Raw genomic sequence first — 27,360 nt, 5'->3', positions numbered from 1 at the left:
GTGGATCAAGCATGATTTTGGGATCATTTATATTCATTACCTATCTCCTCATTGGTTGATTTTTGTCAACAGAAATTGTGTTATCAAAGTTTAAAAGAGCATATATAGTTATACATTGGCATACCTACTCAGTGATTTATTAGCAGCTTCTATACAAAAACAATTCTGTTGTGTAAAAAAAAAGTCAGTTTGATAACAGGATTTATAGGCTGGATTTATGAATAGTCAACAAAATCAGATTTTAACATGTTTCTTTTTTCACCTTAATGAAACTAATCAAATTATGAAGGAATTTTGTTGGATTTGAAACCAAATTTTTCAGTATTTTATTGTGTATTTTTTCACCAGATCAAATTTGTTTGAAGGAAGAAACGATTACAAGGTAAATAATTATTTATGAAAATTTCTTCTAAAGATTCTCATAATGAATCTGAAACTCAGACACATATCCATCGTCAAATTGGGGCATATATTAAATATAGATATTTGCAAATAATAACAATATCTATCACAACCTACACACACGTACACAAATCCATAAATATGTGTGTACACATGTATATATATGTATATGTTTGTATGTATGTATTTATGTATATATGTATATATATATATATATATATATATATATAATATATATATATATATATATATATATATATGTATATATATATATATATGTATATATATATATATATATATATATATATATGTATATATATATATGTGTGTGTGTGTGTGTATCTATATCTATATGTGTGTGTGTGTGTGTGTGTATGTATATATATATATATATATATATATATATCATCATTATCATATATATATATATATACATGTATTTGTTTTTATGTCAAGTTATATGTATATAAACAATTTAACATTAAACTGAAAGATTACTCAATGCTTTTTGTAGAGTACGTGTTTATTAAACTTTTTCAAGGAAAAGGCTGACTGTGACTTTTTGAAGTTTTGCTTTGCTTTCCTTCATCAGTCAATTTTAGTAACATGTATTCCAGGAAAACCTGGTGCATGGTCATGTCATCCATGACTAAACCAGCAACCCTACCAGGCCTGCTTGTATGTGTGTGTAAATGTTTGTATATGCATGACTATAAACATGAAGCATGAAATGGAATTTTCAGTGTGAATAATTGTGTATGTGTTTGAGTATATTTCCTTGTGTCTATCTATCTGTCTATCTCCTATCTTTCTATCTATCTAGCTATCTAGTTTTGTCTGTCTCTGTTTCTCTGTCTGTCTTTCTGTCTATCTATCTATCTATCTATCTTTCTCCCTACCAGTCTGTCTATGTTGTTCAAATACATGTCATTGGCTACTCTGAGTTATTTCTTTGGTCTCAGTTTTGCTTCAATTATGCAAATTACCTAAGCTGAAGATATGTTCTACTCTTTTTGTCCTAGTCTAAGAAGTTCCTTGGCTACTGGACAGAAGGTGAGACGATCATCATGTTGATAATGCCTATTGAGGCAGAAACATGTGTTCTCTTATCTCCAAACAGTAAGCTTGTCTTTTTCCTGGATGGGATGTCAACTTTGGAGAATACCTGATCATTGAGACTATCTCCCCTTCTTATATAGAGCTAGTTTCATTAGCCATTTGGTAATTATGACACATCCACTAGAGGCAGGGACCATTTTAACAAATCAAGAATTTATGTTGTATGTTGTCTGTTTTTGAAATAAATGCCACTGGCCACTCTTAGCTGATTTTGTCACCAAAACCAACATAACATCAACACCAAAACCATTATAGCCATTGCCATTAACATTAACAGCCAGCCAACCAACCAACAATAGCAACAATAGTATGAACAAAAATAAAGCAACATATGAAATGATGTAGTACCCTAGTGTATTTTAAAAGTTGAATGACATGTATTTGATCTTAGGTCAATAAGGATTGACTTGAGACAAAACTATACAGACAATACAATTAACAAGATCAAAATGACTGTTGCCACCACCAACAATACCTCTAATATCACTATCACTACTACTATCATCACCAAAACTCATACAACCAATACCATCACCACCAACCCGTTAAGTTTTAAATAACTAAGCAATAATAAGAATACTAGCAATGTCTATAGCTACATGTTATTTGTCAATACAGTGGAGAGTGAGTGTGTATGTGTGTGTGTGTGCACGTGCACACGCACACACATGTGTGCATGCACGCGTGTGTGTGTAAGAGAGAGAGAGTGAGAAAATGTGATTGTTGAGTGTGGAGTTTTTATGGCTCTCATTAAAGATGTAAGGGACAAAGCAAACATGAATCTAGTAACTTTTCTGTCCCCAACCCTTTCATCTTTTATTTCCATTCTTACATCCATAAGGTGACAAAGGTGGAGCAATAGTTATCATGGACAAGAATCATTACAGGTGATGGAACAACTCAATGACCATCACTTCTACAAGAAGCTAAATCAAAACGAGGATAAAAATACCATGGGCAAGATACATAGACTGGTCTCAAAACATCCTAATAACCTAACTGAGAATGAAGTTAATTATTTAACCAACTTCGAAATCAAAACCAGTAACTTCTATGGCTTGCCCAAGATCCACAAATCAAAAGAAATCCAAGACAGCATAAAAGGAAGCAATTCATCATATGTCGAAATTCCCAAACTCAGAGACCAGAAATTATGCCCAATCATTGCAGGACCAGCATCCAGTACACAACGCTTAAGCAACTTAATAGATATAGTTCTAAAACCTCTATACAAAATGATACCAAGTTTTGTCTGGGACGGTATGGACTTTTTAAACTACATACCTAAAACTGTCCACTAGGAGATAATTCTTGTTAGTATCGAAGTAACTAGTCTGTACACCAATATCCTACATGACCTAGGAATTGATGCTATAAATTTCTGGTTAAGAAAACACCCAAATCATATCATGGAAAGATTTTCAAAAACTTTCATTTTAGAAGAATGAAAATTAATACTGGAAAATAATCACTTCTTCAACAACAACTTCTACTTATAAATAAAAGGAATGGCAATGGGTAAAAAAGTAGCTCCCGCCTAAGCAACACTTGTAATGGGCTTATTAGAGGTCAAACTATATTCCCAACTAACAGAAACATTTAACGAACAATTCTCCATCTATATTAAAAAAAAACAACAACTAGAAACGGTACTTGGATGACTGCTTTATATTCTGGACCAAATATCAATAAGACTTAGGAATCTTTCAATCACTTTTAAATAATTTACATACTTCAATAAAGTTCACCATGGAACAACACATAAAGGAATTACCATTTTTAGACATACTTCTAAATAACACCATAAAAACAGATCTCTACTACAAACCTACAGACACACCAATATTTGAATATTCATTCCTCCCATCCTTCACATACCATAAGAAACATACCCTTTAATATGGCAAAACAAATTTGCACAATAGTAATAGATGCAGAATTAAGGGATAAAAGATTACAGGAATTAAAAATATTTCTAAAAGAACAAAAATATCCCACTAGTTTAATTGACACAGCAATCACTAAAGCAAAAAAACATCCCAACTACAGACCTCTGAGGAAAACAAACACAAAAATAAAAATGAATTCATAAGTTGAGCAGCAAATCTGCATCAAATTTTGCCAAAAGCTTGGTGATACCTGCTCAGGGGCTTATACAAAGTTTTAAAAATGTTGTTCATTGTTCTTGACACAATCAAGAAGATCTTGTGAAACTGAAACCCAAGTGTCTTTTTATTCAGCTGAAAGCAGTTTTGGCACAAACTTGGCAGACATGTGCCTCATACCTAAATCTTCAGTGATAATGGATTGAACTAATCTGCACATCTTCTGATAACTCACAGATGTTAATTCAACAATTTCCCCTCACAGCTGCATGCACATTTACAATGTTTTTCTCAGTTCTGCTAGCTGTGGGTCTCCCAGAACGTTTGTATATAACACAATTTTTACAGCCATCTTCAAAACATCTGAACCACTTGCATACACTCCCCTTCATACATTTTCTGCAATTTTGAGTAGGCCCCTGAGCAGGTATTGTCATGATAACTTTCTCTGTCATGGTCAATGTGATGATCATACGCTATGCACCTTCCTTCTAAGCTCTGCTGTAAACAGTAGAAGTGAGCTAGAACGTTAAAACTTAGTGTACATGCATAGCAGAGTTCAAGGTCAATATATGCCAAACATTGTCACTCTGCATGCTTTAGCTTTATTACTATAAGCAATACTCCAGATACTTATTGATGAGACCTCACATGTATGTGTGTGTGTATGCATGTGTACATATGTATATGTATGTGATTTTGTGTGTATATCATCATCGTCGTCGTCATTTAACATCTGCTTGCCATGCTGGCATGGGTTGGACGATTTGACTGAGGACTGGCGAACCAGATGGCTGCACCAAGCTCCAATCTGATCTGGCAGAGTTTCTACAGCTGGATGCCCTTCCTAATGTCAACCACTTCGAGAGTGTAGTGGGTGCTTTTACATGCCATCTACATGAGAGCCAGTCAGGCAGTACTGGCAACGGCCATGTTCAAATGGTGTTTTTTATGTGCCACCTGCACAGGAAGCAGTCCATTAGCACTGGCAATGATCTCACTTGAATATTTTTTCACATGCCACTGACACAAGTGCCAATAAGGAGGAGTAAGAGGGAGGGAACGGTGAAGGAGAGAGGAGAAGAATAGGGAAGGGTGGGAGAGAAAACCAGAAAGGATGATGAACAAGAGAGGGAGAGAGCTTCACTGTTCCCTCTCTCTTACTCCTCCTCCTCGACTCTCTCGTCACTGACACGTGACCAGAGGGAAGCCATCTTCACCAAGACAAGATGGCTTATCCTGTCCCTCTCATAAGCTGTCTCCTTAATGTGTTCAGAATAATTTTTCCATCGTCTTGGCTTAACAGCCCTCATTGTTTGTTTTTACTGTGTTATTCTCTTTGTCCTGTCTTTTACTGTTTTTACTTGTATTGTTTTTACTGTTTTGTTTTGTACTTACTGTCCTGTTCTTGTTACCACTTTCACCCTCCACAAAAAATCCCAAATTTTATTTAATTTGCTTTGCGGGAAGGACTATTTCAACGAAGTCGTATCTTGTCCTTACCTTTGAAATGCAGAGTAGACGAAACAGGGACAGCTGAAGAAGGGGAATATTTCTTGTGTTGTATGTCTTGTACTCTGTTTTTTTTTGTTGTTTGAAAAAAATTTGTTTCTCTGTTTTTGTATTTATGTTTTCGTTTCTCATTGTGTTCAACGTTTTTCTGATGTCCTGTACCCATATATGCATGTATATATACATATAGATGTAGGTATGTACAAATATGTATGTATATATGCATATATTTATATATTACTAGCAGTATCGCCCAGCGTTGCTCGGGTTTGTTTCGACCCTTTAGAATTGGAATTTTTGAAAATTAAAAATTTTGCATTATGTAGCTTGTTATTCTCTTTAAGTGAACATTTTTCTGGTTGAAAAATGGCGACACAACAGTAAAAACATCGTAAAAATAGGGATTTTCATAGAAAAAAAGCACCTTTTTGATGTAAGTAATTTTTGGTCTTAACATATCCGATTTGAATTTTATCTTCTATGGAATGAAGAGCAAGCCTTCTTCTATCATACTCTCAATTTTGGTCAACTTGTACCGCAGGGTCTCGGGGAAAATAGTGTTAGTTGAAGGCTACCAAACCTGCCACACACAGACAACTTCAGTTTTATATATATAGATTTATATTATTATATGATCGAACGCCATGCATCCTTTTCCAAGCAAGTTTTATCTATATATATATGTAAATGGATGAATGAATTAACCTTTGTTTACAGTTTACATGGAAAATTCAATAAGCAGTCATCAAAATTGTTATAATGTCTTGTTGTTGAGATAGGTTCTCTTTCTTTCCTGATGAGAAGATTACATTATTTTACACCGTTTATTCCTTTGGAATAAAACCAATGTTGTCTTCAAAACATATGTCAAAAGTAAAAGAATTTGAATAACGCCTGCGTTCAACTCCATTTATTTACTTATATATATATATGTATGTATAATTTCAAATTAATAATAAAAGGGTAAAATTAACTAATTAATCAATCAATTAGTTAATAATTTTCCGAAGTAGATCAGTATGTTAGAATAACTTTTATAGGTAAAATTATACAAATATTCTATGATTATAAACATAATTATAATTAGGGCTCAGCTAATTGCTTCACCACATACCAAATTTAGAAATAGAAGTTAAAAATTCCTTTTCTACTTCTGTAAGAATCTCAACTACAGTAAAACATTTTTTACATAGGCAAAGAGAAAAACAATGAGTCAACACGAGTCCAATTAGCCACAGGCGTGTTTAAAGATTAAAGTATTTTAAATTACTTTTCTCTTCAGTGTAGCATTTCCAATAATAAAATTTGAAATTGCTAGGGTTAAATATGCACACGATCATGTGCATATTTAACTCTAGCACTAAATTCTAAATTTGGTATGTGGTGAAGCAATTAGCTGACTCCTGATTATAATTATGTTTATAATTATAAAATATTTGTATATATATGTATATATATATATATATATATATATATATATATATATATATATATGTATATATAACCTGTGGAAGAGGTAGACCCAGGAAAACCTGGGACGAGGTGGTGAGGCACGACCTTCGAACTTTATGTCTCACCAAGGAAATGATGAGAGACCGAGACCTATGGAAGTATGCTGTGTGTGAGAAGACCCGGCAAGACCAGTGAGAACAGTCAAAATCAAAATCAAACCAAATCAAATCAGATATCAGAAAGCAGAACCAAAATTGAGGTCGATCAACATCAGTTAAGCGAACCATCCGATCGTGGCCGTTGCTGGCGCCGCCCCGTCTGGCCTCCGTGCCGGTGGCACGTAAAAGCACCATCCGTTCGTGTCCGTTGCCAGCCTCGCCTGGCCCCCGTGCCGGTGGCACGTAAAAGCACCATCCGCTCATGTCCGTTGCCAGCCTCGCCTGGCCCCTGTGCCGGTGGCACGTAAAAGTACCATCCGTTTGTGGCCGTTTGCCAGCTCCGTCTGGCACCTGTGCGGGTGGCACGTAAAAAGCACCCACTACACTCACGGAGTGGTTGGCGTTAGGAAGGGCATCCAGCCGTAGAAACACTGCCAGATCAGACTGGGCCTGATGCGGCCTTCCGGCTTCACAGACCCCAGTTGAACCGTCCAACCCATACTAGCATGGAAAGCGGATGCTAAATGATGATGATGATGATATGTATATATAATGTTTAATCATATCAAAGGGAAATGGAATTTAATTAAATTTAAAATATTCAATCAAAATTTACATTTCCAGTGGTCTAACGTGCAAAAAAATTAGTCAAGAAGACTATATATTAGTTATACGATATAGTGCATATTTATATACATAAGGAATCCACTTAGTGTGAGATTCAACACATTAGAGAGAACATCTAGGTTCTATAAACCACAAAAATAACGGATAAAAATCGACAGGAATCATCATCATCATCATCGTTTAACGTCCGTTCTCCATGCTAGCATGGGTTGGACGGTTCGACCGGGGATCTGGGAAGCCAGAAGGCTGCACCAGGCTCCGGTTTTATCTGGCAATGTTTCTACAGCTGGATGCTCTTCCTAACGCCAACCACTCCGTGAGTGTAGTGGGTGCTTTTTACATGCCACCTGCACTGGTGCCAGGTGAGGCTGGCATCGGCCACGGTTGGATTGGTGTATTTTACGTGCCACCTGCACGGAAGCCTGTCAAGGTGGCACTGGCTTCGGCCATGATTTGGATGGTGCTTTTTACGTGCCACCGAAAAACATTTACCATCTAGTACCCTGGACCAAATTGGTTTCTGATCTTCTTTTAGCAAGTCGGGGGAACTCGCAAGGTCTGATCTTCTTCAGCGAGGTCCAACCTAGGGTTAAACATATAAGAGACAGAAGACAAGCACCGCTACTTGTCTCGTGTTTATATGAACTGACTTTTCAAATTTTTCTGCGCAATCGCTGTCCTATCGTTGGCTACAATAAAAAACTGCCAACTTTAACCGAAAATTATCCAAAAAGTTATAATGTTTAATCATATCAAAGGGAAATGGAATTTAATTAAATTTAAAATATTTAATCAAAATTTACATTTCCAGTGGTCTAACGTGCAAAAAAATTAGTCAAGAAGACTATATATTAGTTATACGATATAGTGCATATTTATACACATAAGGAATCCACTTAGCGTGAGATTCAACACATTAGAGAGAACATCTAGGTTCTATAAACCTCAAAAATAACGGATAAAAATCTCTAACGTGTATATGTATATATGTATATGTGTGTGTGTATATATATATATATATATATTTTGTTTTTGGATTTGGTTTGCAAGATTCTTTATATGAGTTCGTGTGTTGAAGCATATTCTGATGTGTCTGGGTAGAGTCGTTTTCTTTTTGTGCCTTATAATTTAACACACTCACCGGTAAAATTTCCATTTATTTCTTATTTTTATTTTCCTAAAATTTTCGTTGCATCTTGCAGACTTTTCAATAGTCTTGACTACTGAAATTTTACTGGTGAGTGTGTTAAATTATAAGGCACAAAAAGAAAATGACTCTCCCCAGACGCAACAGTACATATATATATATATATATATATATATATATATATATATATACTTGTATATCACAATCATCATCATTTAATGTCCATTTTTCCCTGCTGGTATGGGTTGGATGGTTTGACAGGAGCTGATAAGTCAGGAAATTGAGTCAAGCATGACTGTTGGTTTTAGCATGGTTTCTATGGTTTGATGCCCTTCCTGATGTCAACCACTTTTGTGGCAGTAGTATTGGTGAGGTTACCAACTAATTTACAAGACAGGATCCCCTCAATTGAGGTGGGGAATATTATTGATGAGAAGTTAGAGTATGACAGAAGGACAGAAAGAAGTGTTTTGTAGTAAAGGAAATACATGGTTACTTTAGTTGGAGAGAGAGAAAGAGAGAAGAGGAGAAAAATGTGATGGTAAGGTGCACACTGAAGAAGCAGCGAGATGTATGTAATTGAAGTGGGTTTAAGAATTGAATAGAGTGGGTAGGTACTTTTGTAAGATTGCAAAAGGAGGCTGAGAGTTGGAGGAGAGAGAATGCAGTGAGTGAACACAAATAGAGGGAGCGGGTGTTAAGAGTATTTGTTGTGGAGAAGAAATTTAACAGGAATACATTATGTGCAGGCTGGTTTGCAAGGGTGTGAAGGGAGAGTGGAAGATAGAAACGGGGGAAATACAGCAAATGGTGGACTCAGGTGGGGGGACAAGTGAAGTTTTAGGAAGAGGTTTGTCAGGGACAGATTGTGTGCAGAGGCATGGACATAAATGATATGCCTTTATGGCCTCAGTTTTACTTAGCTGGACAAGTCTTCTCAATTACAGCAAATTGCCAATCATCTCAGTCCTTTAATCATCATCATTTTACATTTTTTCCCCAAAAATTTACTTTGTTTTGGGTAGGTCTTTCTATCATGGCATTTCCTCATCTGTTGCAATCCTTTGTTTAGTCTTTCGTTACATTCAGCCTATTTGAGATAATATTAGTTTTTTCCCATGTCTCCCTTTGTCTTTGTTTCCCCGCAGATTCATACTCTTTGGATCACTTGACATTTCTTTACCCATTTGTCATTCTCCATATACATCACATGTCTATTTCATTCCTAATCTGGTTACTAGTCCCTCTGAGCATTCACCTACAAATTAGATCACACAGGCAAGAGCAGCTATTAGGCAATCTTAGGAGCATTCAAAAGATTTTATTTCATGGTTACACCTAATAACAAACACTCCTGTGCATCTGTGATATACAAAGACAACCTTCTTTGTCAGCTTTCCTGTGATTTCACTATATGTCTTGTGCTCACATGCTTCACATTAGTTTTTAGTTATACCCAAGGTGGTAACAGATTATGCTAAGAGTCATGGTCTTGTTAGAAGTGCTGTACAGAATGTTGATAATAAAATTAATCAACAATGTGTGTCTGATGTAATTAATAGATATACTTAAATCTTATATGTACAGTATTAAATTATATAGAAAATCTACATCCATCATACTTTAAGTCTTATAAATCCAATTCATGTTTACCCATAACCAGATTATATTTATCCGTAAATAACTGAGGTCTCAGAAAAAACTGACTAAGGTGTAGCAAATTGGTGTTATTTATCATTCTTGAATGTAAATCAAACAGATATTTCTGCATATGCTGCCATTACAAAGTAGGCATGATTTAATTAGATTCATACCTAACTCTAAATAATGAATCTGGTCTTCATTTATCATATGGAATTTTTTTGGAAAAGTGCTTACCACCAAATAAAATTTGATAATTTTCAGGATTGAATTAACATGGCTATTGGTTTATTGAGATAAATATAATGCTGTATGGCAAAAATTGTATCATTTATCAAAATGCAATAGAAAAGATATTAGTGGTGTGTATCAATAACAAAATAGTTTATCAGAATGATGTATGTCGGATCATTTGAAAAAGTTGGCTTGACTGCCAACTAGGAATAATAAATATTTATACAAGCTAGTATAATGGCAAGAAGCAAGATGCAATTTGGAAGAAATGTATCTTGAATGATAGAAACATACTTCTTTATTGTTGATGAAAAGAAAGAGACATGGAAATGCTATTACAAGAGGTTGTTGAATGAAGAAAATGCATGGGGAAAAGAAGCTCAACTACATGTTGACTCAACAGACAAACCAGTCATTTAAGTCGATAAGAATATGGTAGAGAGTGAGAGAGCATTCAAGAATATGAAGGTAGGTTAAGCAGCTGGTCTAATGGGAATAGTATCTGAAATGCTTTAAATATCTGGAGAAGTAGAGCACATGCTAGTCGCTTCAATAGAGGACAGTATCATACCCAGTTACTGATGTAGCAGTATCATTGTAAACTACTGCAAGGGCAAAGGAGATGCACAAGAGAGCAACAATAGCAGAAGCACCAAAGTATTAAACAAGATTATGAAGGTTGCAGAAAGAGTTATAGCATAATTGGTTAAGAACAGAATTAGCCAACATGAGATACAGATCAGGTGTATGCCTGGAAGAGGTAACACTGATACCATCTTGCTTGTTAGACAACTGAGAGAGAAGTATTTAGCTAAGAATAATCTGCAATACCTAGTATTGGCTAACTTAGAGAAGGCCTTTGGCAGTATGTTATGCTCTGTAACTTGGTGGTCACTAAGAAAACTAGGTGTAAATGAATGATTTGTGAATGGTGTACAAGCCATATACAGGAGTCTAATTTGTAGTGAGAGTCAGCAGTAAGTTCAGCAAAGAATTTACTTAGAGGTTCATTAGGGCTAAGTTCTTTGACTCCTCCTGTTCGAAGAATTAGCCACATGACACATATAAGCAACTTGTCTTTGGGAATTGTAGCTCCCAGTGGAAGGTACCTTGGACTATGACAATCTATCCATCTCATGCCAGCATGATAAACAGACATAAAATGATGATGATTGCCAAACAAATATCTGCTGTTGCAACATTTCTTTAGTGCAGCTTTGATGTGATATGGTGACCAAAGTCCTTTCCATCCTGATGAACAAAGTCTACGTTTCTTGAATACACCTTACAAATATACCCATATGTGCTGCACCTAGCACATTTGTGACTGAAATTTCATTTGTATATTCAATCTGTTTTAAATTCTACACCAGTTTTACTCAGCACAAGCTTTATGAAGGCTCATCTCCAAATCTTTGCTATTAGAGATTCATCCATTGTTCTGGCACATATCACATACCTAGAAACATTTTGACTTCCACTGTACACAAATGGTTATGTTAAAATGCAAACCTTGTCTAAATCAATAACAAACCTTTTTCACATACTTTGGTATGAGCTGAAAAACAGCTTGAATCCAAAATTATGCAATCAGCAGTGCGCTAACAAAGAGGATATCAAAACAATAGAAAATTACACATTTAGGCGAACTGCTAAAATGCAGGAAGAGCCAACAAATACAAGAAATTCCCTCATAATGTAGAAAGGATGACCTGCATTTGAAACCTATCAGTTCGATTTCATCCCAAATTGTTGACAAGCTCACATGGACACAATATCCCAGTGAAATTAAATGCGTTAGGATATGAGTCAATATAAGCAACTCGGTATATTTATTTATTCCAACAAACTACAAGGGAGCCCCCATGAAAAGCAGCCAAACCTCTAAATCATACCCTAAGATCTTAAAAAGAAGGTAAGACACATCAGATAACGTCATCATGGATATCACTAATTAAAACAAAATCCTCATGGTGGAACGACCTAGATCTAAAGATGATCCCGAAGATATCTGTTTTTTTTTTGTATATACGAAAGAAATTGTAGAGTAAGCAAAATGGATACAGCAGCCAAATTTCCTTCAAATAAACAAACAAAACGACGTAGTCTTTCTTGAGATATATTACATCTAAAAGACAAGGTGAACCGCTTTTACCCATAAGTCTGCCTGTCCGGGATAACCTAAACTAAACACATTATACAAACTTAAGGTATATTTTAGAATGGGATTCTTAGATTGCAGATGCTTATGGCAAAATCACTCCGCACAAAATCCTATTTTTCGTTTCCCATAAAACCAGTAACCTCGTTTCTAAGAGAGAAACTTAATAACTTAAGAGAATAAATATAACGAAACAAAAGAATTTTTTTTTTTCACACTCATCACGCAGAACGATAGAGAGAGAAGCGGATATGACGTATCTGCATTTCCGGAATAGTTAACTTCTTACACGTGCTGTTCCGAACTTGGTGTCCGAAGAAAATTTGCTAAAATATAGCAATATATTTGTTAGCTGAGTGTTTTGTTTCTTTTAAAACCTCAGCATACCAATTTGTCTTCTTTGAAATATATAAATTCAGCTTATCAACGGAGAAAAACGAAACAAAAAAAAAAAAATTGAGGATTATCAAAAAAGTATGACAGCGAAGGTTAATGAAGATTCAAAAAAGAAAATAAAGAAAAAAGTTGGTATTATTTTTTTTATATATAAATATATTTTAACGTTCCTTTGTTATCGAAAAATGTAATTGAACAACTTAAAACCGCTATTTTATTCAATGTACTAGTAATGAAAATTCTAGAGAATTCATTTGGATTTAAGTATGTTATAACTCTAGCGTGCGCCTTCTATCAATTTTTCTGTACCCACGAGGTTTCTGAAGACTGCACCGACTCAAGTTATCTTGAAGTGACGTTCGATTGCCTTCAATTTTTATTTAATAGTAAAAATATTTTTAGAACATATTTCTACGTGATTGATAATGAAAGCCTTACATTTTCCTCCGGGGCCCTCTTGTAACATGATACCGTTACTAATAAAATTATAACTTTGCATGAGGGCCGCGTTACTTTCATGGCTTCTGCACCAACAAAATTCTTGCAGATGTGTTGGAGACAGCGTCTGATATCTAGTGCTTAGTGCGATAGTTCTCTTTTATAAAGATTGACGACTTCTGCTTTCACTTTCTAATCCTAAAGCGAGAGAATATGAAACAAATATCCCTTCTCCATTACGGTACTATTTAAGAAAAGTGGTCCCGGTGCGCGCATCCGCGCTAACTAGTCGTGACTAGTCGATCTTACAACGACTACATAGCAAAGTAAATAAAACACAAAATAAATAATTTTTTTACACAAAGTAAATAAAATAAAAACACAGTGAGGATCGACTAGTCATGACTAGCGAGCGCAGATGCACGAGTACCTTAAATAGTACCCTAATTCTATCGGTATCTTTTGCCGAACTGCTAAGTTACGGGGACGTAAACACACCACCATCGGTTGTGAAGCGATGTTGAGGGGGGGGGGACAAACACAGACACTTTCTTTCTCTTTTACTTGTTTCAGTCATTTGACTGGCCATGCTGGAGCACCGCTTTTTAATCGAGCAACTCGACCCTAGGACTTATTCTTTTGTAAGCCCAGTACTTATCCTATCGGTTTCTTTTGCCGATCCGCTAAGTAACGGGGACATAGACACCCCAGCATCGGTTGTCAATGCTAGAGGGACAAACACACACGCATATATATATATATATATATATATATATATATATATATATATATATATACGACGGGCTTCTTTCAGTTTCTGTCTACCAAATCCACTCACAAGGCTTTGGTCGGCCCGAGGCTATAGTAGAAGACACTTGCCCAAGGTGCCACGCAGTGGGACTGAACCCGGAACCATGTGGTTGGTAAACAAGCTACTTACCACACAATATACACACAATTTTTCAATTGTTCCCGGATGAAGGTTTTTATATTGACCCAAATGTCTTCTACTTATAGCCTTGGGACAATCAAAACCCTGTTACACGACGGCTTCTTTCAGTTTCCATCTACCAAATCCACTCACAAGGTCTTGGTTAGTTCGAGGCTATAGTACAAGACACTTGCTCAAGGTGCCACACAGTGGGACTGAACCTGGAACCATGTGGTTGGGAAGCAACCACAGTCATTCTTGGCCTTTGAGTCACAAGCATGGATGTGTGGTTAAGATATTTGCTCCCCAACTATGTGGTATTGGGTTCAGTCCTATTGTATGGTACCTTGGGCCAATGTCGTCTACAGCCTCAGGTTAAGGAAATCCTTGCTAATGTGTTTGGTAGGTAGAAACTGAGAAACTCACTGTGCGTGTGTGTATGATTGGATGTGCTCAACATGCAAAAATTAAACCAATCAGGTTTTGGCTCTAGTATTAATCTTCTTTAGCTGTCTGGTGATGTGTCTCTACTCACTATTTGGCCTCTATAGGGTGCATTTACTAGTTGCATCTATAACATGAAGTCACATTGCTGAATACTGAAACATAAGTAACAGCTGGAAAAACAAGTACCCAGTCAGTGCCCATGTTCATTCTTATTATTGCTGTGCTCTCCATTTCTCTATCTGTATGTGTATATATATATATATATATATATATATATATATACATACATATACATACACACACATACACATGTTCTCATACTTTATTTAAAAATTCATCACTCACACATGCTTGCCCACAAATACATATCTCGAGTAACCACTTCCAAAACCTAAGCAAACAAATTCAACTCCAGATTTTTTTTAACTAACTTATATATATAAAAGGTATGGATTTTCTAAAAATAATAACCTACATATGGTAAGCGTTAAATAAAGTTATCCAAATCCTGACTACTTTCGTTTTCTTAGTATATAAACTCTGTACTCCACTTCAGACAAGCTACATACACACACGTGTGTGTGTGTGTGTGTGTGTGTGTACTCTTGTCATACAAGTGAAGTTGTTCATTTATAGTCTTTCTTGAGAGTTGGCAACAAGAAGGGCAGCCAGCCATTGAAAACAAACCTTGGGTTTTGTCTGGTCCATGTAAGCATTTAATCAGGCCATATCTTGCCCAAATATTCTACCTGTTTTATGCTAAACTGACCACATCCAACCTCTCACACCTATCCTACAATGTCATTCTAAAAATATTCAAACACATCTTTAAAATTCTGAAGGTACAAGATAATTTATGATTAATTCAAAACAATGTGAATAAAGAAGCATTATACTTGATAGACTAATAGGCGCAGGAGTGGCTGTGTGGTAAGTTGCTTGCTTACCAACCACATGGTTCCGGGTTCAGACCCACTGCGTGGCACCTTGGGCAAGTGTCTTCTACTATAGCCTCGGGCTGACTCACAAGGCTTTGGTAGACGGAAACTGAAAGAAGCCCTTCATGTATATGAACATATATATATGTGTGTGTTTGTCCCCCTAGCATTGCTTGACAACTGATGCTGGTGTGTTTATGTCCCCGTCACTTAGCGGTTCGGCAAAAGAGACCGATAGAATAAGTACTGGGCTTACAAAGAATAAGTCCTGGGGTCGAGTTGCTCGATTAAAGGTGGTGCTCCAGCATGGCCGCAGTCAAATGACTGAAACAAGTTAAAGAGTAAAGAGAGAAATCTGAATGTTAAATGGTTTAAGTGACATTGATGATGGTTGTGGTCTTACTCGACTTTAAGTGGCAAAGGAACCAGCTAATTTTTAAAAAATCTCACTCCAAACTGCAACCCTTTTGTTGAGAATTTTAGATAAAAATATTTCAAAGCTGTAGAGAAGGTATCTTGGAGCCAAATAATACCCAGGGTGAATGCAATTTCTGTTGTAGAATATCCAATTATCAAGTAGGAAAAGGCTTATAATAAGTTTAATCTCAATCTTAGCAAATCCAGTTGGAAAAGGCTTGTAATAAATCTGTCAACCTTTCAACTGTTTTACAGAGTTTGATGCTTATCAAGTTCCTTGTGTAGATGATTTGGTCAGTGGTGTATCCAAACTTAAATACTAATGATCTTTGTGGCCCCTATTATCAAGTTGGTATACTACCTGACAAAAGACAATATGCTCTTTCCAAACAGTTGGGTTCTTTACCTTTTTACTTGATTTCCTATATCACAAATGGTGTATCTGTGTTTTTGGTGAGTCATTAATAAATTTATGAACAAAAATTTTCTTAGAAGTATCTAGTCATGTTTAGCTTGTGGTGTAAAAAAGCATGATGCATTTCCTATTTCTTAAAAGCTAACGATCATGGTAATCTGACTGTAAACATAAAAAATGTAGATATGATCTAACCTCTATTAACTTTTTAAGGTATCTGATTTCATATGGAGAATCAAGTTATCATTATCATCGTTCCAGAATATTCAACTCTCAGGCTTTTGAAAAGCTATCTATACCTCAGAATATTGAATTACAATGGTTGCTTGGGTTCTTCATGTGTTACATACACAACCCCAAATAGATCCTTTTCTGGTTTTGAAAATTGGGCCAGTGATGTAAATTTCATCCAGTCTGAGGATGATGTAAAAATGTATTAGTTCTAGTAAAGATCATATAAAATGGCAGCTGTTATTGCTTTTGGTAACTGTTTGCCTTTCACTATTGAAACATACATTACCACCAGGTGATAGCTGTGTGGTGTTTTCATCCCCTACCACATTGCTGAAATAAAAAAGCTTATGTAGTTATAAAATCATTTCTTTATGAAACAACTTAATAAAAACCATAGAAAAATAAGGATAAAAATCTTATATTGGAGAAATTGAACTTTTCCCTCATACATGATAAACTATAGACCTAATTTTGAGCTGTACTTTTGCTACTACTTCAGTATTTATAAATTTAGAATTACTACATATGGCTGGATGCCCTTCCTAATGCCAACCACTTTACAGTGTACTCAGAGTTTTATTGTAACGGGACAAGTGTTAGAAAGATTGCGTTGTCCTGTATAACTAAGGGGGCAAATTTGAGTGCGAGAGTGAAACAAAGAGACTAAGATATGATGGATGGAACATAGTAATGGGAGCAAGAAAGTGTTAGTCAAGTGAGTAATGAAACATAGTGATTGCTATATGTCACATGTTGGAAAGCAGACTGAGTAATGTGTGATGAAAGTGAGAAAGAGCGATTTATGTCAACATAGCAACAGAAGAGAGAGCGAGCGTGTATTTGAGTGAGAATCGTAGCAAAAAGCCATGATGAAAGAGTAATTGCAATAGAGATAGGTGATGGTTATTAAAGAGTGACATGGAGAAGAATGAGGTAGCTAGTCATAGAGAAAGTTGATGATAGCGGATAATGAATATGGATAAATTGAAACCATCCCTCATTACATCAGGATGGAAAGGAGGTAATGTAAAAGGCAATGTTGTGGGGGTGAATAAAGACATACGATACCATCCTTCATTATGTAGTGTGCTACAGTGGTTGGTGTCTTAACAGATGTAAATAATCATCTCAACTTATATTTACCAATTTTAACATCTATTTGCAAAACTTGCATAGGTTTTCTCAAGTACTGTTGTATTGACAGTTATAATCATCCACTTTCTTTGCAAAGTTCAGCTTTTTGAGATCAGTCTTCAAAATTTCATGTCGTTTTAAGTCTTTTTCACTTAGAACAACTACTACTTGATAAAACTGACATCCTCCATATGTGTCATACTCATATCGATGCAGTCTGTCTTGCACAGTACATCTGATTTCTCTTATATCCAGCTTTTCTCTAAATTCATTTGTGCTTAAGCACGCTACAATTACAAATTGAGTAGAGCTTATTTCTTTCTTTCTGCATTCAAAGTCCTCGCCGCACTACCATGCAGCATTGCACTTCATACACAAACATAATACAATCTGCCAATTACCCTAAAACAATTTTTTTATCAGAATAACTCTGAACTCAATTACTTTTAACCCAGAATTTTTTCTCTAAAATTTGGGTAGATTCTTCTTAGATGGTTTATAACAGTGCCAATTAGGTAGACACTATTTTTAGCCTGGCACATATTTGTACCATTTGGGTTTTCTAATCTACCAGGCATGTAACATTGTATTTAGATGAAGTACCATGTATGTACCAGTTATATCAAAATATCGCAGTGAATCTTGCAAAAAAAAAAATATTTCAAATATTAGGGAGTAAGATGAAGGTTGATTGAAAAACTGTGTATGTTTGATTCCCAACAAAAAAAGTTTCTCTAACAGTTTTATAACACAACTGGTACAATCTTAGCTATACAACAAACTACAATGGTACAAGTGGTTACCTATACAAAACCACAATAGTACAAGTGTCATCATCATCATCGTTTAACGTCCGTTCTCCATGCTAGCATGGGTTGGACGGTTCGACCGGGGATCTGGGAAGCCAGAAGGCTGCACCAGGCTCCAGTCTTATCTGGCAATGTTTCTACAGCTGGATGCCCTTCCTAATGCCAACCACTCCGTGAGTGTAATGGGTGCTTTTTACGTGCCACCTGCACAGGTGCCAGGCGAGGCTGGCAACGGCCACAGTCGGATTGGTGCATTTTACGTGCCACCGGCTTGAGTGTGTACTACTCAAAATTATTTACTCTTAGAAATATGTATTGCAACAGTGTTGCAAGAATATTACTATCCAATGTTTGTAAACTATGCATAATGTGTTTATGATAAGTTTACAGTGAAGAAAATGTTATTAATAGCTTACTAAAGCATGAGAACCAATAATAAACACTTAAGAGCTGTCTGTAATGGCGAGGGGTTTGTATGCATGCGAGCCTTTTGAGCTGTCATATACACTCCAATCATATGCCTGGAGTGGTACTATACTGATTTACATAGAGTGGGAATTTTAAAGATTTAAGTTGTAAAATTTTTGACTGGTACTAATATGTACCAGCCGAGCCGAAAGTGTTAAGGAGCCTTTTAAGTATTTCAAGAAATTTGTTCTAATCTTCTCTTATTGCTTACAATGTGCCTTCTCTGCCAGCCTGTGCCTTCTCGGCCAGACTATGCCTCTTCATTTATAGAGTACACCATATGGAGTTCCATGTACCTCTTTTCTACATATTGAGCATGACAATTTCCCTGATAGTAGCAAGGTCCTTTCTTCTTTTGTATAGAGTAAAATTTCAGTCTTTGCTAAGTTTACTTTGAGATCACTTGAGTCTTGATTTTACTTCCATATCTGGAATTTTTTTAAAATCTTCAGATTCAGCAAGGTCATCAGCATACCGAAATTCTCACAGCCAGCCAGTTTTAAATTCCTCTCTTATGGCTTGAATCAATGTTTGTCATAGGTGTGTGTGTGTGTGGAGTGGTGCTATAGATATAGTAAAAAGAAGCAGACAAAATACTACTTTTAATAAAATTAAGAAGGATTTTAAATTCCGAAGGACAAGTATCTAAAACGTTGGATTTTCACTCCTCACAACAATATCTGATCTTTATGGATTAACTTTTGTTGACGCAGACCGTTTCTTTGGATCCCAGATCTTACCCAATTAAGTCTATAGCTGATGTATGGACATCAGCTATATAGTCTTGCTTGTGAAATGAAGCACACGAACCCATTTTTGGCTGCATGGGCTGAATGTTGAGCGGATTGGTTTCATTGTTTGACAACTCAAGATTTGCTCATTTCGCTGTCCCAAAACAGTGATAGTAATTGAAGGCCACTTAGGACATTTTAAACATATGCTTAAGTGCAGTCTGACCACGTCCTATTAATTGGCACGTAGACAGCCTGACAGTAATTACTTAAGTGGGTTATGAATACATATACAGTTATAGGGTTATGGATAAAGTATATGTATTTGTTTCCGTATGTATTCTCAGTGCGCAATTAAACCAAAGAGGGGATCTTTTGGTAGCTTCGGATCACAAAACGAGTCAATTCGATCTTCGCTACAAAACCCTTATAAAATGTCTTGTCGGCCTTATATCGCAATGAAACTAAAATCGTATGGATGTGAGAAATAGAAGGAAAATTCTCCTTCGAAATTATCTTAACATATCTAGAGAGAGATTTAAGAAATGTAAAAAAAGACGGGATGGTCATGGCTGGAATGTCTGTTTAGAAGTTTGCTCGATCATGACTATCCTGGTTCTAATCGTCTCCTTTTGAATACTTCCTAAGTGCGTGTTGTGACTGCGTTTTGTTATTGAAAGAAATTTACTACTAGACTGTCCTCTTCCATGTTATTGTAATCCTATACCTTGTACTTAAATGTTTCTTACACAATTACTGTATGTAGGGTTATAAATAAATACCCCCCTCCCCCCGCAAAAAAAAAAAAAACCGGAGTGGATTTTTACTGTGAAAATTTCGTTCATACTCTCACCCTTTTCTGTAGTCGTACATTCTCAATGTATGAAACAAGTTTATAGAACATATTTATTGGAAAAATATTGCGCTAACTGCCGGATTGTTCGAAAGAATGAATCCTCACGGGATTTGAATTTTAAAATGTAGTTGAGAGTTAACGAGAGGAACTTCTACGCAATATGTTGAATATAGAAGTTACAGCTCCTTCAAATCTGTTTTAGGAAAAGAAAAACACAGTAGGTGGTCACAGCGGAACACCTTCACTCAGAGGGCTGTCTGAACGGCTGATTTAAATAGAACAAGTAACTATATGGAGAATCATAAACTTTCTAGGTGAAATATTTCTTTTTCGGAACAGTGGATCTCGAAGCACAAATCTATAAATAACAGCATGCAAATATTGAGTTGAAAAAAGTGCTTGAGGATCCACTATTCCATAATAGAATAATAGACGTAGGAGTGGCTGTGTGGTAAGTAGCTTGTTTACCGACATGGTCCTGGGTTCAGTCCCACTGCGTGGCACCTTGGGCAAGTGTCTTCTACTATAGCCTCGGGCCGACCAAAGCCTTGTGAGGGGATTTGGTAGACGGAAACTGAAAGAAGCCCGTCGTATATAATATATATGTTTGTTTGTGTGTCTGTGTTTGTCCTCCCAACAGCGCTTGACAACCGATGCTGGTGTGTTTACATCCTCGTAACTTAGCGGTTCTGAAAGAAGCCCGTCGTATATATGTATATAATATATATGTGTGTCTGTGTTTGTCCTCCCAACATCGCTTGACAACCGATGCTGGTGTGTTTACGTCCTCGTAACTTAGCGGTTCGGCAAAAGAGATCGATAGAATAAGTACTAGGCTTTCCTAAGAATAAGTCCTGGGGTCAATTTGCTCGACTAAAGGCGGTGCTCCAGCATGGCCACTGTCAAATGACTGAAACAAGTAAAAAGAGTAAAAAAAAAAAGTGTTAATAGGGGTGTTAATATATTGCTGACTTGAGGTATATTTTGCAATGTTTCCCCCATAAAGTAAGCTAAATTTCAATTGAAACCATTTCAATTATCATATGCTGAAAGTGTATTAATGAAAATACAGTCTGTCACACACATACACATCCACTCCATTCGCCTCTCTTAAGATCTGGGACCTTTGTGTCTGAGTCAGACCAATTTTGAGCAATAGTAAGAAAATGCAGGTGTGGTTGTATGGTATGGAGTTTGCTTCTTTACCACACGGTTCTAGGTTCAGTCCCACTACGTGGCACCTTGGGCAAGTGTCTCCTACTATAGCCACGGACCGATCAAAGTCTTGTGAATAGATTTGGTAGACAGAAACTGAGAAGCCCATTGTATGTGTGTGTAGTTTATGTTCGCGTTAATGTGTTTATTTCCCTCAGTTACAATAAAGACAATTTTACAAGTACCAGGCCGGAAAAAAAAAATCCCCAGAATCGTTTCCTTCGACTATAATAAATCTTCAAGGCGGTACCCTAGCATGGCCGCACCTCAGTGATAGAAATAAGTCTAAGATAAAGTAAATGGAAAAGAATTTCCAATTGTCTCACGGAATGATAATGAGGTAAACGGATATGACGTTTTCATATTTCCGGGTTTGCTAGAATTTTACACGTGCTCTCGAACCTTGGTCAAGAAAACTTGCCAAACTATATTTGTTACTTATAACAAATTTATATTTGTTAGCTGAGTGTTTTGTTTGTAAACCTCGCCGTACTTGTTTGTCTTGTGGGTAAATATATATACATAAGTTCAAAGAAGAAAACAGTAGAATTGAAGATTGTCGAAAAGTTGTTACCTGGAATGACTACGAAAATTAATGGAGATTCGAGAAAAAAGATGAAGAAAAAAGTTGGTATTATTTTTATTCACATAGAGGTTGTATTTTGATTTTGTTGTAGAAGGATTTTCACTTGTATAAACAACTTTACTTACCTTTATCTACTCTGCTCTCAGTTGTATATACTGAAACAATAAGCAAATGGGATTTTCTGTTGAATTTTCAATCAATTCTTTGAATAGAGTGAGTGAGTGAGTTAATGTAAATTCAGTTGTTATTAAAAAAAAAATTGTCCACTATATATCTGTATGTATATATATATATATATTACTTTTGTCTTCTGATCGGATTTTTAAATGTATACTTTTAAGAAATAAAGTCACGTGAAGTATCTGAAAGGATAATTTCTTCTATACTTAATCTCATGTAAAATTTTGTAATTTATATTTATGATAATTTGTCAACAACGACGAAATAGAACATAAATTTTTTTGAGTGGGGTTTATCATTTGTACTTGAAGCTTTTTTAGTCATTGATCGATCGATGTCAAACCACAAGAATTATGACATACCTCGTCCAACTTTGTTTCCTCATAACTTTTAGAAAAATGGAGATTTTTATTTTAACGATCTATATTGGCATTTACTACGCTTACCAAAAATCGGTCGTTTTAACCAATATAGTTGTGTGAAGTACGTGTGTATGTATGTATATATATATATATATATATATAGCTACCTCCGCTATGATATGGAAGGGATCACATAGAAACTACTGTACAAAAATATAAAAGTAGATACTTTCTCCAAAACATCTAAAAGTGTGCTGTTTTGTTTATCCCTGTAGAATATACCATAAACTGTAAATAACAACTAAGTTCATTTAATCCTAGTAGTCACTTGTATAAAATAATGTAGCGTGTAGTTTCTATATTCACGTGCATATTCGACAACTAAACGTACGTAGAGTTTCTGTAGTAATCGTTGGAATCGAACCCGGAATCGCGTATTTGCGAAGTGAACTTTTTAACCACAGCCATGTTTACATCTCCACATAAATATTCTACAATAATACAAGCTTAGACTTAGCCTTCCGAAATACATTTTCGGAAAAGGATAATCAACCTAATAAATATAGAATCTAAAATTGATATATATATATACCAGTAATGTTGAGGAATCTAAGAGTAGATGCTTGTGCAAATGCGCTCCGCCCCTCCTGTTTTCAGTATTTCAGTGTCTGTAAAAGCTACAATATCGAATTGATGCTTGTATTTTGAGGTGGAGTTCTTGCATAATCGTAAGATTTTCTGAAAATTCTTAAAAAGAAAAATGGGGGCTAATGCAGTTTCGCACCTCTCCTTGAAAAATGCATTTTTTTGAAAAGTTGGGACGGGCAGAAGTCTTTCCATGTTGTATATTTAATTTACATTAAAATATTACTTACTGTTAATTAAGGTAAACAAAAGTAAAACGCAAATTCTTTTTCCTTTAATGTTTTTGTCTGTATTTAATTTCGATTTGCATGTCTAAAACGTAGGAATCCGAAAAAAAGTTTTTCAAAAAAATTCATTTTACAAGGAGATGCGAAACTGCATTAGCCTCAAAAAAATTTATGATGTACTTCGATCAGAACTCCACCTGTTATTTTTACCTTGTCGCGTATAATTCGAAAACTATTTTGCTGCTATTTCTAAACCCGGTGAAGCAACCACGCCGATATCGACTTGGTAGTAATATAGTTTCGTGTGTTGTCCATTCCAAAATCAACCGTGATTGAGTGGTTCTATGACTAGTGGCTCTGAAGCCGTTCGTCTTTTTTCCCCCAAGTAGTATTTCCTCAGAACTGTGTTATCCAATACATCCATCCTTCTTCAGACGGTAAGATGCGACTTAAAAGATATTTGGCTGGTATTTCTAGCAGGCTGTAAGAATGGGGTGACGTTTCGAACAGTTCTTCTTTGAAGGGATAGCTTAGCTCATCATTAAGCAGACATGATGATTTAAGGTATTACAGTCGTGACCACCCCGTCTTTTTTATTGGTATGTTTAGGACTACTATATCAATATGATGTGTCCTTTATGTGATGAGACTTGTGTGGCTTGAGGAAGATTTGGATGCTGTGTCTAGCGACCACAGAAGAAATAAATAACTTGCTCATTGATTACCGAAACGATGGTTTATATTAGATGCGAGCCACAAAGTGGAACGTGGTGAAATTAATTTCAATTAGTAGTTAAAATTATATAAGAGCTAACGTGTCACATGGAAGGAAAGCAGGTTGAACGGATGTGACGTTTTCATATTTCCTGAGGCGTCAGCTTCCCACACGTGCTTATCTGATTGGGTACGCGAACCAAGTTCAGTGACGTGTTTAGTCGAGTTTATTTATTTGAAATTCTCGGCATTACCAGCTATTTCTGAATATTGTAAAATCGAATTCTCAAAGGCGGGAGAAGATTGAAAATCGTTAAATCAAAAGGATGACTGCGAAATCTAGTGATGATCCGAAAGAGAAACTCAAGAAAAACGTCAGTTTTGTTTTAATCTTTTAAATATTATATCGAGTGTTTCACTCACCCCATATTCAAATGTATATTTCGCTTATATTTAGTATGAAAGAGATACCAGGTTTCAATCACTAAAAAAAAAAAAAAAATTTTAAGAATGAAAATATAACGAAGATTTTTAACATATATGCAAGTCTTTGTGGAGCTCTCTTACGTTAATAATCCGGTTTAAAATTCATTTATGTATTTATTATAATCATAAACGAATATTGAATTTTAAAAATTTCAATTTATATGTTTCTATTATTCCAAGTCTGTTTTGTCCTTGATTAAATATATTTTGATGGAAGATATGGACACGTGCACAGAAACAATATCATATTAAATTTATGGCATTGTTTTCCGATTTCCAGCTTAAGTGATTTTTCTATGTCGTAACCATTCGCTTTGTGCATATTACGATTTTGTACTGTCGCAAGTAGAATATTTATATATCCAGAATTGATAACCACTTGTTCACATGTATACATCCACACAGGTATCACAGATATATTTGACACACTTATTACGTTAGCAATGTGAAAAATTTCCCGACTGTTTTATAGCGATCGAGTCACACTCGGGCGCACGCGTGAATTCTCAATGCGATTGGAAGACTAATTTTGTTTATATCCTTGTCCGGACACACATTAAAATTGAATATATTCGCGCCCATTTGTCAATTGCGTTCATCTAATAATGGATTAATTTACATTTATTGTTTGATAATTAAAGAATACCTTAACTCTATCGTTGGATATATAAAGCATGGCAACTTTTAAAGTAAGTAATTATTATACATCAACTTAAGATTATTTTTCAGATCTGTATAAGAAAATAAACGCGATTCCGTTCGTTGATTATGAACTTCCTAATATGACATATGTCTCCAGCTTGTATATGTAATTACGGTTTCTTGATTGACTTATTAACTTGGACATTTAGGTGAACTGTACTTTATTTTCTGGCTTAGTGTTGTACGTATCTAGTAGCATTCGGTCAGTGACCACTTGGTCACCAGTGTGCGGCGAAATTTTGGGTCCTTGCTATTAAGAAATATTCGAAATAAGTTTCTATGTTCTTAAATTTGTTAAAATGACTGGCTCTTCCATAAAATAATTATTTCGTTACTCATTGTGTCAGATCAAGTCACTCGCCAAACGAGTACAATTACGAAATATTTTCAGTTATATTTTAATACAGTAACGTTTAACAAAATACAATTTTGATCTAAAAGGCAATTTGAGGTCTGAAAAACTAGTATAATTTTATTTTGTAATTAATTTCATTTGGGGGTTTTCATCTCAAGCTCAGCATTTTTAATGCTTATTAAGATTGTTATTTTAAGCTCGTTACGAACGTGTCGTTGTTGGTTGCATTTTAGTATCTAACAGAATACTTGTAACTTAGGAAGTGCTGCTAACTGGGTCATGGCTGATGGTTTGTTTAGCTCTAGTTTGTCGTGAAAGCTTTTCGTTAATCAATACGAACGTTGCTTTTACTCACATTAACTTTATATCGATTGTATTATACTTTTTACTCTGTTGCATATTATATGTATGTGTATGTATGTATGTATATATATATATATATTATATATATATATATTTACACACACACATTTCGCAGAGAAACTGAACATTCACGGAGATAAGCTATAATGAATATCTATATTTATAAATTTGTAAAGTACATCGAGAACTCCCTGCTCTCTATCTCGTTAGAAAACCACACACATACATACATACAAAAGCATGGGGCGATATTATAATTCTAACTTCAGGAAAAGAAAAGTGCTTTCACCTCAGTCCACTAATTGAAACTTATATGAATTCCAATTTGATAATACTACTTAATAGTATATCCATGATCGATTAGTTTATGGGCACATGTTAAAGATAAATTTTTATTTTTCATGTCATGTTCCGTTGCATGACCAACAACACATATTTATCTATTTTCCCTTTTACTGCTTAAAAAATAAATTTCAGTGCTATCTTGGTCGACTGTCGTTCGTCCATCCCTTTTCCGCCATTACTGCAACTAAGTCGCCCGTTCCTCTCAGTCTATGATATTCAGAATATGAAGTGCATAACGTTTATTCACTGTTTTACTTAGAATTCATGTCTGTAGTTATCTCCAGTAACTTTATTCAATATTAAAGATATCTTCGATTCCTGTAATCTATTCAAATCAAGTTTCCTCCTTCATTGTACTAGACACGTGGATGTCTACAGAAATGCACTTTTAAAAATAGTTTCTTTGTT

General features: G+C 35.4%; 1 protein-coding gene across 5 annotated transcripts in view; it reads left to right on the top strand.

Annotated features, from left to right (window-relative positions):
* Positions 1-212: 212 nt before the first annotated feature.
* The window catches only part of LOC115211678 (nucleolar RNA helicase 2), a 46,712-nt gene continuing 19,564 nt past the window's right edge, over positions 213-27,360 (top strand). The window contains exon 1 of one of the 5 annotated variants that reach the window (XM_029780324.2): positions 213-382. Coding sequence is in view for 4 of the 5 variants with exons in the window: in XM_029780320.2 (XP_029636180.1) it covers positions 13,035-13,082 (48 nt within the window). In the remaining variant the exon portion in view is untranslated. Of the gene's footprint in view, positions 383-12,825; positions 13,083-22,381; positions 22,615-24,862; positions 25,076-25,492; positions 25,877-27,360 lie in introns of those variants that run through there. The other 4 variants (XM_029780320.2, XM_029780321.2, XM_029780319.2 and 1 more) reach the window with 4 other exon arrangements.

Source organism: Octopus sinensis, linkage group LG5, assembly GCF_006345805.1.
Source record: "Octopus sinensis linkage group LG5, ASM634580v1, whole genome shotgun sequence".
NCBI lineage: Eukaryota > Metazoa > Mollusca > Cephalopoda > Octopoda > Octopodidae > Octopus > Octopus sinensis.
This window is presented reverse-complemented; position numbering and strand designations above follow the sequence as displayed.